The sequence below is a fragment of the Psammomys obesus genome, unplaced genomic scaffold, assembly GCF_907164565.1.
Source record: "Psammomys obesus unplaced genomic scaffold, mPsaObe1.curated_primary_1811, whole genome shotgun sequence".
NCBI lineage: Eukaryota > Metazoa > Chordata > Mammalia > Rodentia > Muridae > Psammomys > Psammomys obesus.
This window is the reverse complement of record NW_026596463.1, coordinates 6,257,113-6,270,222: the sequence shown is the minus strand read 5'-3', so window position 1 is coordinate 6,270,222 and position 13,110 is coordinate 6,257,113. Positions and strand designations below refer to the sequence as shown.

At 38.6% G+C, this 13,110-nt stretch overlaps 1 protein-coding gene across 4 annotated transcripts in view; it reads left to right on the top strand.

Moving 5' to 3' along the window:
* Bdp1 (B double prime 1, subunit of RNA polymerase III transcription initiation factor IIIB) overlaps positions 1-13,110 on the top strand; it is a 100,457-nt gene that overhangs the window by 11,254 nt on the left and 76,093 nt on the right. For 3 of the 4 annotated variants that reach the window (XM_055598369.1, XM_055598367.1, XM_055598370.1), the window contains exons 5-8: positions 2,772-2,903; positions 3,666-3,799; positions 7,021-7,115; positions 10,848-10,902. In XM_055598369.1, coding sequence (XP_055454344.1) covers positions 2,772-2,903; positions 3,666-3,799; positions 7,021-7,115; positions 10,848-10,902 — 416 coding nt within the window. The remainder of the gene's footprint in view (positions 1-2,771; positions 2,904-3,665; positions 3,800-7,020; positions 7,116-10,847; positions 10,903-13,110) is intronic. The other variant, XM_055598368.1, reaches the window with a different exon arrangement.

Below are 13,110 nucleotides of genomic sequence, written 5' to 3'. Positions count from 1 at the left end.
TATTTTGAGACAAGGTCTTACTATTTAGCATTGACTGTTCTAGAACTTTGTATGTAGATCAGACTGGGCCTTGAATTTACAGAGCTCAGCCTCCCCTGGCTCTAAGTGCTAGGATTACAAGAATGTACCACTATGCCCAGGAAATTAAGAGTTGTTTGTGGTTTAAAAAAAAAAATAGTAGCTTTAGTGGTAAAAAATTCAAAAGGAATGAATATTGAAAAACTCCACTTTTGCTTCTTTGTGGTTTAAAAGTCTGTATGGTTCCCCCCACCCAGCAACAAATGTTACCATTGAAAATAACACCCTTTTTTTCATTACAATAGATTTATTGATTATGCAGTGTGTATTTGTATGTACGTGTGTGGGCATATGCATACCATGGTGAGTGTGTGGAGGTGAGTTTGTTTTTGTAAGCGATGATTAGTATTTACTATTGATATATCTTCTGGTAGAGCTGCTGTTAGTCCTAAACAGAGACTGGGTTTATTTAGTTAACCTAGAACACAATGCTAGGCAATAATCACTCCCTCTTAAACCTCCAAGCCCTCATAGTTTCCTAACATTTAGATTTTACCCATTATACTTGCTTTTTGTGAAATCTTAGGTCTGGTTCATTCTCCAAGTCGTTCCAAGATCTCTCTCCTACCTCTGTTCCTCCCAGCTCTGTCTGCCCCTCTCCTCCCACTCTTTTCCTATCCTCTGGCTTCTCCCTCTCTTCCTGCTTCCTTTCTATTGCTAGTTGCTTTATTCCTTTCTGTGGCTAGTTGCTTTATTTTGGTATGTTTACACAAAGTTGAGACAGGTGATGCTTATAATAAGTATCACAATGCAGTGTCTGGATTGAAACCAGAGAGTGGGGAGAGAAATCATCATTTGAATGAACAGGGGTAAAGTGTATACATTCCAAAAGAACATTATACCAACAATGGTAGTCAGTGTGCACCCTGGAGATTGGGCACAGGTCATAAGGCTTTGTGACAAGTATCTTAATCCACTGAGCCATCTTTCCTGCTCACCAGTATTTAAATATATCGTTTCAGATTTATAATTTATGTATACTTCAATAAATATTAAGCAGACTGTGTAGTAGAAGTAAGATTTGGATTCATTTTTGTTCTTTTCTTGAAAAACATAACTGGCTGGAAGGAAGAAGTTCTGATGGGCTTTTGCTCATTCGACTACCGGGTATCTGAGCGTTGGACGTGGTAGTGTACCTCTGTAATCCCAGCAGCTGAGAGGTTGAGTTTGAGGTTAGCAGGGCTCCATGAAGAATACCAGGCTAGTTAGGGCTTCATAGCACGAGCCTGCCTCATAGATTCTTTATTTTGCTAAGAAAATAAAGCAAAACTAAAAAAAGATATGCTAGTATGTATATTTCAGAAAGCTAGAAAAATAGATTTTGCATGTTTTTATCATAAAATGAGAAACATTTGACAAGATAAAAATGTTTACCCTGATTTAAACATCATACTATGTTTTTTGTTTATTTCTTGTTTTACTGAGACAGGGTTCTCTGTGTAGCCTTGGCTCCTGGACTCTGTAGACCAGGCTGGCCTGGAATTCACTGAGATCCAACTCCCTCTGCCTCCCTAGTGCTGGGAGTAAAGGCTGGGATTAGAGGTGTGTGCCACCATTGCCCAGCCCATACTGTTTTCATCAGTTGAAATGTCATATAGTTTCAGTAGTCTGTACAGTTTCCTGTGTTTCTGTATAAGTTAAGATATGGAGCTGAAGTGGTGGCTCTGCAGTTAAGAGAGCTGGCTGCTCTTCCAGAGGACCCGGGTTCCATTGTTAACACCCAGGTGTGGTGTCTTAGAACCATCTGTAGCTCCACCGGGCATGCACAGAGTGCACAGGCATCATGCAGACAAAACACTCATGCACAGGAAAGAACAAAATAAAACTAGCTTTCAAAAAGATGCACAGAGAAAAATTTAGCTTGCCTTCCAGTTCTGTTTTTTTCTGTTCTGCACTTCAGAGGGATGATTCTCAGGTGAGCATACCACTACTAACTTTGTAGGGCTGTTCAGAAACAAAGTTATCTGGAAAGTAAGCATAAAGGTTTTTGTTCATTCTGTTGTGACTGGTTTATTTGGTACTCTATTAAGGTAGAATGATAATTTCCTTTCTTTTATTGGCCTCAAACTTAAGGTATACTATGTATAACCAAGTTATGTCTGGTACCACTGGTTTATTTTAAAAGAGAGTAAAGATTCCATATTGTTATTTTTTAAGATTCCTTATTAAATGCTAACAAATATCCAGCTGGTGATGGCATATACCTTTAATCCTAGCACTCAAGATGGCAGAGGCAGGAGGAGCTCTGTGAGTTCGAGGCCAACCTGTTTTAGAGAAGGAGTTCCAGGACAGCCAGGGCTACACAGTGAATCTCTGTCTCGAAAACCGAACCGACCAAACAAACAGCGACTAAATAAAATTTGAAATAAAACCTTATACCTCTCTCATGTGTCCATCTGTCCGTCCATCTGTCCATCTACCCATCCATCCATTTATTTTGAGTCAGGGTCTTAATGTCAAGTTCATATTGACCTAGAACTCTTGGTCCTTTGCATTAATCTCCGTAGTGCCAAGAGTACATTGTGCACTACCATACCTAGCATGTTAACTGTGTCCTGTTGTATTTTCAGTTAAGTTATAGGGAAAGTTTTAAATAGTTGGGATGTTGGTTTTTTAATAATTTGCTTTGAATTCATACCACTTAGGAAATATTATGTATTGTTGCTAAGTTACTTAACTGTTTTTATATTTAGTAGGCAAGAAAATCAGAGTACTCATGATGCTGATGATAATGAAGAAGTGGAAGAGGAGGCGGATGATGGGCCCCTGCTGGTTCCTCGAGTAAAAGTGGCAGAAGATGGTTCTATTATTTTAGATGAAGAAAGGTGAGTTAAGGAAATGGAGGGAAGGTAGGATGTTGTCCTGTGCTCTGCACTTTGGCTTGTGGGTCTGTGTTAATCATCAGTTACTACAAATAGATGTTTCTCAGATGAGGGTTTCATTGATCTGTAAGTCATTATAATGATCTGTAGGTCAGATAATGGTTGACGTAACACTAAGTAATTAGGAACATCAAGCAATTCTTAACTGCTGACTGACTAATCTCTTCATCTTTAAATTTGACTATAATAAATATAAATGCAATGCTGATAAGTTTTTCTTTTTGATGCTGATTTGACATGTCATTGATAAAGAGATATTAGCCCAGGAGATATTTAGAAATGAAAAAACAAAACCAGGTGGGATGCACATGGCTACAGTCTCAGCACTCGGGAAGTAGACATAGGTAGTTCAAGGCTATCTTCAGCTTTGAAGAGGAAACTTAAGGCTAGCCTGGACAACAGAAAGCCTGGTCTACAAAAAGACAGACAGACAAAAAAGGCAATACAACAGTTGTTTTTTAGGTAGGCCAAAGATATTTTAAAGATGCTGTAATATTAAAAACAGGTTGGCATTCATTTCTGCCCCTTAGGAGTCATATTGGGAAAATATACATTTCAAATTTATGTATCTTTTTTCAAATATATGTTATATTTCTGATATTACTTTTCTGGTAAATTTTGGACTATAGACAGTTAAATCTCATCTACTATTGTTTTTCATACTTGTTTTCAGCGTGATTATATTTGAAAATGTCTTTTTTTCAGTTTAACTGTAGAAGTTTTGAGAACAAAAGGTCCCTGTGTTGTTGAGGAAAATGATCCTATATTTGAGCGTGGCTCGACAACTACTTACTCCAGCTTTAGGAAGAATTACTACTCGAAACCATGGTCAAACAAAGGTAACTAGTGCTCGTTAAAGGCTCTTCGCTGTTCTGGTGAAGTGAACTGTTTGAGGTTTCTGACTTATGTCAGACTTCTTGTAAATAAAATGTAAACTGTCATGTTGTTTTCCAGCCAGTTAGTTTTCTTGGTTCCTCTCCTCCCCCTACTATATCTTTGACTTTACCCTAGATATTATTTTAAGAGTTAGCGTTTTCACCATGTATACTGGTGTATACCTGTAATCCCAGCCCTCAGGAGGCAGAGGCAGGTGGATCTCTGTGAGTTCAAGGCCAACCTGGTCTACAAAGCTAGTCCAGGACAGCCAGGGCTACATAGAGAAACCCTGTCTTGAGAAACAAACAAACAAACAAAAACCTCAAAACAAACAAACAAACAAAAAGAATTAGCATTTTAATCATATTGCCTGGAATCATCATCTTTCTCAAACTGTACAAAGAAACATCATTAAAGTGAATAATTGACATTGTTTCTGTGTAAGCACTAACCGTTTATGCCAGTAGATCATTCTGTTTCTAGTGTCTCTAATCATTGCAGTGTTCTCCTTAAAAAATTGTGTAATAAACTTTGTGCAGGCATTCCCCAGCAGTAAAGGAACATGCCTATAATGCAAGCATTGAAGAGGCTTAGGCAGGAGCAACGTGAGTTTGAGGCCAGTCTGTGCTATGAAAAGAATCTTAACCTAAAACAAACAAATAAATAAGCAGATGACAATAGCAAAGCTTACACAGTACATATTTTATGATGATACTTACTCTTTTTAGTATAAAAAACTTTTTAGGATAAAATATTTTTAGTGTATAAAAATTGAGTTTTTAAGCATGCCATGACAAAGGGCAAAGTGAACGAACATATCTGTGCTTCTCTAACTTTTACCAGTTCTGTTTTTTGAGGTAAATTTTGTTAGCCTTGTCACATTTCCCTCCCTTCCTCCTTCTCTTTCCCAATAGATTAGAAAACAGCACAGCCCCCTTGGGCTACTGAGCAGTGTTTCAAGTGCTTGTTTCTTTGTCTCTTTCTTTCTGCTACTCACTAAGTATTTTATTTCTGATAGGTGGCCAAACATAAAAAAGCACCATCAGTTTATATTTTTACCAGTTGTCTATGAAAATGTTATTTTCTCACAGCTTTGCCAAAAATTTTGTAAGTTTTATTAGCTTACAGAAATCTAGTATCCAGAATACTTCTTTATAGTAATATACATTTGTTTAATAGCAATAAGTCCAGCATCTATTTTCAAGTTTTTTAAAAAAATTATTTATTTATTTTTTATTTTTGTTTGTCTTTTTCTGAGGCAGAGTTTCTCTGTGTAGCCTTGGCTATCCTGGACTTGCTTTGTAGACTAGGCTGGCCTTGAACCCACAGAGATTCACCTATCTTTGTCTCCCGGAGTGCTAGGATTACAGGCGTTACAGGATTACAGGTGCCATTGTGCCTGGTTTTGTTTTATTATTTAAATTTAAATATATTTTGATCATATTCTTCCCTTTCTCCAAATTTGTCCAGATCTTCTCCTCCTTCCTCCCCTTCAACTCTGAAAAAAAAAAAAAAAAATAAACAAAAATCCAATATAACAAAACTCCCAAAAGTAAAATACATCATTCAAAATGGAGAACAAAACAAAACAGCCAACCAAATTGTAACCAAATAAAAGCACACGCAAACCTGCAGCATCCATTACTTGTTGGTCAACTATTCCTGAATATGAGATCTGCCCTGGAAGGGTTGATATACCCAGTGGCGAAAACTGATTGTTCCTGTCCCAGCAGTATAAATGACAGTTCTGTTGTTAACTTCTACCCTAGTAGCTATGTTTGCATTCATTAATTTTTAAATATATAACAAAATATAGTAAGGTAAACAAAAACTGTCACATCACAGTTGGACAAGACAGACCAACAGAAGGAAAAGAGCTCAAGAGAGGGCACCAGAGTCAGAGACCTACTTGTTTTCATGCTCAGGCATCCCATAAAAACACAAACTGTGAAGCCATACTATAAGCACAGAGGATCTAGTGCAGACCTGTGCATGCTGTTTCAGTGTCTCTGAGTTCACGTTTTGCTCAGTTTGATTTAGAGGGCCTTATTTTCTCAGTGCCCTCCATCTACTTTGGCTCTTACACTCTTCTATTTATGGTTATAAGCCTAGCCATTAAGGGATGAGTCATCTCTCCAGCCCTAGGCTCTTAAAATCTTTCTGCCTAGTCTTTTGAGGGGTTCCCTGATCCCTGAGGTGAGGGATTTTAGGGCTGAGTGTTCCAAGATCTTTCACTCTCTGATCAATGTGTGGCTGTGGGTCTCTGTATTTGTTCCTGCCTGCTGATGATGGCTGAGCAAGGAAATGATTTATGAGCATACCAGACTAAGGAGTCATTTTATCACTATTATAATTTTTTTTTTCCTTTTAGACCAGTATTTGTTTTTGCCCTAGGTCCCTGGGCTGTCTAGTCTCAGGTTCATGGTCATTGAAGCAGTGTTGGATAGGGATTCCATCTCACAGAGTGGGCCTTAAGTCAGACCAGCTATTGGTTGGTTATTCCCTTCAAGTGCTTTTCATTGTGTTGCTGTTAGCTGTGGGAATCTGTCCCAGGACTGTTCCTTCATTTCTGGCTAACATCTACATAGTTCCATAAACTTGTTATTTTCAGAGACCCTTTTGTCTTGTTTTATTTAATACCTGGTTTGGGTGGCTCTGTGTCCGAGCAGATGCCTATGATGAAGCTTGTAGGGCCATTTGGAATGGAGGTATGAACTTTTTAGTTGTCTCTCCTTCACCTTTTAGGTGTTCCTGTGAGGTGTAGAACAAGAGTCAGGGGTGATGAGTCCAGACCAAATCAAAGGTCTTACCTGGGGCAAGGTACTACCAGGAAGTCTGTCCTTTCAGGTGCAGTTCACAAGCTATGGCTCATATCCCATGACTGATGCAGAACTCAGGCTTAGAATCTTGCACCACTCACATCAGAAGTCCTGGAGCTCATAGCAGTTCTTGTTACCATAGCCTCCTAGTTCTGGGGTTATAGAATGTACCACCACACTTACCAGTGGGGGAGGGGTGGTTTGTTTATTTTAATCTTTTACCGTTTGAATTTCTTTTCAATAAAATTAAGTACTGTATAACTTATTTTAACTAATCTAAATTTTTATATATAGTTTTATATAACTAACTTAGGTTATTTTATCTGAACAGAAAATTAATTTTTGTTAATCTTCTCTTGTTACAGAAACAGATATGTTTTTTTTAGCCATCAGCATGGTAGGAACTGACTTTTCTATGATTGGACAACTTTTTCCTCATAGAGCAAGGATAGAAATTAAGGTAAAGTATACCTACCTGTAACATTTATTGGTTAGAAAAAGTAAAAAAAAATTATTTTAGTTTTTTCTTTTAACTTAATTCACAGTCACTTGTTCTCTTACTATTTTTGTGTGTATGTATGTGTGTGACATTAACTTTCATAAGATTTCTCAATTTTTGTATAGTTATTGTTCCTGAACTTTTAAAATATATTTGAGAACTACTTATAAAGATACTGAAATTAAGAATTAGTGAAAAGAGAAGGTAAATGTGTCAGAATACTTAGAGTAAATGTAGCTTTATTAAGTATTTTTTAGATTTTCTAGAATGATATGAAAAGTACTGAGTTATATATCACTGAACTGACTGTTGTTATCTTTGTCCTCATGTGCTTTGTGTGTGACCTTGTAAACAGCTCAAGTGATGTCAGAGATGTACTGTGTCTGAGGGAATGAGCTTTGCATTGTTGCTTAGAAAGTGTATAGGTTTCCTGGTTGGAAAGTACTTAGGCTCCATCATACTGTGTTACCATAGTGCAATCCCAGTTAATAAAGAGAGATTTGTCCAACCCTATGTCTTTCCCTTTATTTCCCATCTCACCATGTTTGCTACATAACTGAAAGTAACCAATCAGAAAGAATAAAGTTAGGGTATCCTTAAGATAGATAGACTTGATTGCCTGTGAAGATTATGTAGTGGGCATCCTGTAGTGTAGATGTGGTCTTGCTGCATTGCTGCAAGAGGCTAGGAGCCTGCTTGGATTCATTCATTCATTCATCATTCATTTATTCTAGATAGAATTTCTCTGTGGAGCTCTGGCTGTCCATGAACTCATTCTTTAGACCAGGCCGCCTTCAAACTCAAGAGATTGACCTGCCTCTGAGTGCTGGGATTAAAAGCATACTCCACCTGGCCCAGTTCCTGCTTGTCTTCTTTCTGTTCTAAACAATATTAAAGTTCTGTGAAGGCTAAAACTTGGTTAGAGGAAAAACTAATTATCTGATTGATTAATAATGTTTCTCACTGAAGTTTTTCTCTCAGAAAACATTTGAATTCTTCCCTTGAAAGGCTAGTGTAATTCCAGCAGGTCTTTGGGTAAAGTGTAGAAAAGTGAAAATGTGCTGTTTCTAAGACTAGTGAAGTACATCTTGTTGATTTCTGCATGTTGAACTAACCTTATGTTCATGGGATCAATTCCATGGGATTATACTATATTCCAGAGTATTGCAGAGCTTTGCTACCTTTTCTCTTTTTAATTTTTGAAATTATTTTTATTTATTTTATGTGTATGGGTGTTTTGCTCGTGTGTATGCCTCTGAACCACATGTGTGCCTAGTGTTCGTGGAAACCAGAGAGGGCATTGGCTCACCTAGGACTGGAGTTAGACAGTTAAGAGCCACCATGTGAGTTGTGGAAGTTGAACCCGGGTCTTCTAGAAGGATAACCCTTGGGCCATCTCTCCAGCTTTCTTACTGTAGTTTCTTGAGGACTTTATAAAACTTCGTTCATGAGGGATATTGTTTTACACTTTTCTGTTTTCTTTTTTCTGCATGCTGGTATTGAGTGTTTTATTGCTGAGCCGTAACCGTGGTCCCTGTAATTGTCTTTCAAAGTCCTTGTGCTGTCTGGTGATGTTGACTGAAATGATCAGTGGCTGTAGCAATTTAAGATTAGCACTGTTTCTCCTTTAATGTTTGGGACTTACCAGTGAAGCCAGAGTCTTACAATTTTGTGTGTGTGTGTGAAAGTGTTTAGATTATAAATTAAGTTTTTTTTTTTCATATGTGCAGAGACATTCAGGTTTTTCGTTTTATTGATCCTGCAGTCTCAGACAAGGTTGAGGATCACTGGAGCCTAGGAATTTAAGCTAGGCTGGACAAACAGACTCTTTTTTTCTCCACAAATACAAATTCTTGTGTTGCTGCATGGTGGCAGCGTATACCTTTAACCCCTGCACTTGGGAGACAGAGGCAGGTGAATCTCTCTGAGTTTGAGGCTAGCCTGGTCAATGGAATGTGGAGAGAATGCCAGGACAGGTACGGCTGTTACACAGAGAAATCATGTCTTGGTGGGGGGAGGGGAAGGGAAGAGATTCTTGTATCAGTTTTGATGCTAAGCTGTGGAGTTCATGTCTGTAACAATTTCTAACTGTTATTTTAACATTTTTAGGATGTGTAGTGATAACCCTCTGATTTGCTTTCTTTTTTCTCCACCACTCATCTACTTTAAATTTGTTTCCGTTCATGATGTTTTGAGACAGGCTTTCATTTTGTAAACCAGAGTGGCTTCCAATTTGTGATCCTCCTCACTTCGCTGATTAATCTTTCTCTAGGGGCTTATTAACTCTAAAAAATAATCTTACTTAAAAATATTAAAATGTTTATAAAATTTATAAAAGTAAAAATAAAAAACTGTGAAAATCTCGACATGGTGGTGTGTGCCTATAATTTTAGCACTCGAGATATCAGGACAATCACGAGATTCTCGAAGACCAGCCTTGGCTGCGTGAGATCCTGCCCTACAAGCCCACAAACAAATAAGCAAAACTCACAAAACATGTCTGGGGTGATGGCTTAGCTGCTAAGCCCCATGCCTTGCAGGCGTAAATATCTGGGTGTGAATCCCAAGGACCCACACAGAATGTGGGCCATGGTGGTGTGTGTCTGGAGAGGCAGGAAGATGAGGAATTCAGGTTATCTTTGAGTTGCAAAGTGAGTTTGAGGCCACACTGGAGTACATTAGTCCTTGCTGCAAAAAATAAATGAATGAATGAATGAATGAATGAATGAATGAATGAATGAATGAATGAAGATCTTATATAACATATATATTATTGAGTATAGTGTTAGGAATTTTTTAGGTTGATAAAGTTAGTGTAAGCTTAATTGACTAGGTTTTCACTGTGTAGTGGTCAGTTGTTTCTAAGTTATAACCTATTTAGCATGTGTGTGTTTATGAGTGTGTGTGTAGTCCCACTTTATATCTAGTGAGTCTGTGCAAGTAGTAGGATCACTCAAGGGAGTTGGAGCTCTCCTTTTACCTTACGTCAGTTCTGCATGTTGAAATGAAGCTATCGGGCTTGGCCTTTGTACCTACATACACACTGCTTTGTGTGTGCTGTATACCCAGGTTTGTTGTTTTGTTTCTGCTGTTTTTGATAATAAAAATAATATCAGGTAAATTTGTATGAAATTTTCATCTTCATTGAAGAATGTATGTGTGTGCATATGTGTGCATTTGTGTCCACACAAGCTCATTTGAAGGCCAGAAGACAGCTGCTGGGTGTGTCAGTTCTTCCTTCCACCAAGCGTGTTCTGAGGATCAGATGTAGCTTGTCCTTTACCTGCTGAGCCAGTCTTGCCACCTCTTCAGTCCTCATTAAATTTTTTAATTATTTTGTATGTATGGGTGTTTGCCTGTGTCTATGTATGTATTTGTGTCACGTGTGTATGGTACCTGAGGAGGCCATAATTCTCTGTAATGGAGTTATAGATGGTCATGAGCCACCATGTGGCTGCTAGGTATTGAACCCAGATCTCTGGAAGCACAGCCAGCATCCTTACTAGCCATCTCTCTAGCCTGCAATCCTCATTTTTAAGAAACTAAAGCTTTAAGTAACTTAGCCTATTGGCAAAGATACACCATTTAATAGGGAATAGTATGTTTTGTAGCATTTCACATTAATACTTAATAATTAGAAATAATACTTGTTTAATGGCAGAACATTACTATAGATCTTTTTGTTGTTAACAGAATAAATTTAAACGTGAAGAAAAAGCAAATGGATGGAGAATAGACAAAGCATTCCGTAAGTATTAAAGCATTCCTTCACAAAGTATTATTTGTAGAGTTTGAAAAATGATCAGTACTTTGTCTTTGGCTCTAGTGTGTTTAGATTTGTCTTCATATTGCCATAAAAATATGAGTGAACACTTTTGCTCTTTTGGCTTCTTAAGATAAGTTCTCTATATTCCAGGTCAGTCTTTAACTTTTGATCCTTTTGCCTCAGCCTCCAACTGCTGAGATTACAGGTGTGCACCACCATGTCTAAGGTGTGTGTTTGTTTGTTTTGTTTTGTTTGAGACATTGTCTCACTATATAGCTCTGCTGTTCTGAAACTCACTGTGTAGATCTGGCAGGCCTTGAACTCACAGAGATCCATCTGCCTCCCAAGTGCTGCCTGCTTGTGTGTGAGTTCTGTATTTAACAGTATGAGTTTGATAGTTGCTACAAATCTGTAAGCAGAGAACTAAGCACAATATCCAGAAGCAGGTAAGAGAGTTTTAAATCCATGAATTTATGCAGTAGTTGATGACAAAAGTGGCTTTTTCAAAATTGTATTTCGTGTCTATGCATGTATGGATGTGCACAAGTGTGTGGATTAGAGGACAACTTGTAGAAGTTAGTCTTTTCCTGCCATCATGTGTTCTGGGTTAGATTTAGGATGCCGGCCTTCCTAGTAAGTGCCTGTGTAAACTGGGCCATCTCACTGGCCCACGAGTGTTTTTTGTTGTTTTGTTTTTTTCGAGACAGGGTTTCTCTGTGTAGCCCTGGCCGTCCTGGACTCTCCTTTGTTGACCAGGCTGGCCTCAAACTCGCAGAGATCTGCCTGCCTCTGCCTCCCTGCGTGCTGGGATTACGGGAGTGTGCCCCCACACCTGGCTCCCTGAGTGTTTTTTTTTATTGGGAAAGAACTGTGTTCAAGAGGTGGTTTGTGGAAAGTTGCTTGTGGTAGTTCAGTCTTTGAGTCAACGGCACTGATGCCTGCTGTGTTCTGCTTGCTCTTGACCATGTGTTGGCAAATAAGGAGGTGAGAATCTGCATGGAGAGCCCTGAGTTCAAGTGGTGAGGGATATTGATAAGCAAGTTTCAGGTGGTGATTAAGTTCTTAGGAGAGGAAAAAGCAAGTGGGTCTCAATGCTTATATAAGTCCTCTGTGAAGTTCTTTATGAACAGGCAACATTTGAATTTAGATCTGATTTAAAAGAGCAGTAGGAACCTTCTAGCTTCTAGTTAATGCCTTCATTAAAATTATTTTTTTCTTTTTGCAAGTCTACAGAAAGACTTCAAATTTACTGTTTAAAATTTTTTTGTGTGTTTTAGAAGGTACATTCTTTTTATGAACAAATAATTATCAGCATTTTATCATTATGTATCAGTGTTTATTAAGCCATGAAATTAGTGTTAGTGCTAAATTTAATTATTTCTAAATAAAATAAAAAAATTCCTTTTGAAACAGGGACCCACTGTCTAGCCCTGGCTGTCCTAGATCTCTCTACGTATACCAGGCTTGACTCAAACTCAGAGTTCCACCTGCCCCTCAAGTGCTGGGGTTAAAGATGTACACCACCATGCCTGTCTAAAAATATGTTTTATAAGATTTATTTTTGTGTGCATGTATATGTTGAGTGCTTGCATATATGTATGTGTGCCGTGTGTGTGGCTGGTGTCCACAGAAGACAGAAGAGGCTGTTCCATCCCTGGAACTGAATTTAACCGTGTTTGTGAGCCGCTCTGTCTGGTCTGGGAACTCAGTCCATCCCTCTCCAAGTGCACTGTGTTTCAAGACAGGGGTTTCTCTGCGTAATCCTGGCTGTTGTGGCAGCACTTTGCAGACCAGGCTGGCCTTGAGTTCACAGACATCTGCCTGCCGCTGCCTCCCCAGTGCTGTGATTGTAGATGTGTACCACCACGCCCAGCTTGCAGCAAGTACTCTTAACTGCCAGAGTAAAATTTTCTCTCCCCTCCTATCCTAGCCCTGTCTTGCTTGGAACTCAGTCTGTAGACTAGGAGGCCTCAAGTTCGCAGAGATCCATCTGCCTCTGTTCCTGAGTTCTGGGATTAAAGTTGTACACTGCTATGCAGAGCTCAGAATAGAATGTCTTCGGTAAAGTTAGCCATAGGGCTTATTTTAGGGGAAATTAGTCATGTGTAGTTTAGGGACTGTGTAGTGTGTGAGTTTACTTCCTGAGTAGACACTGGTAAATGTATTGGGCTGATGCTCAGGGTTGTGCTG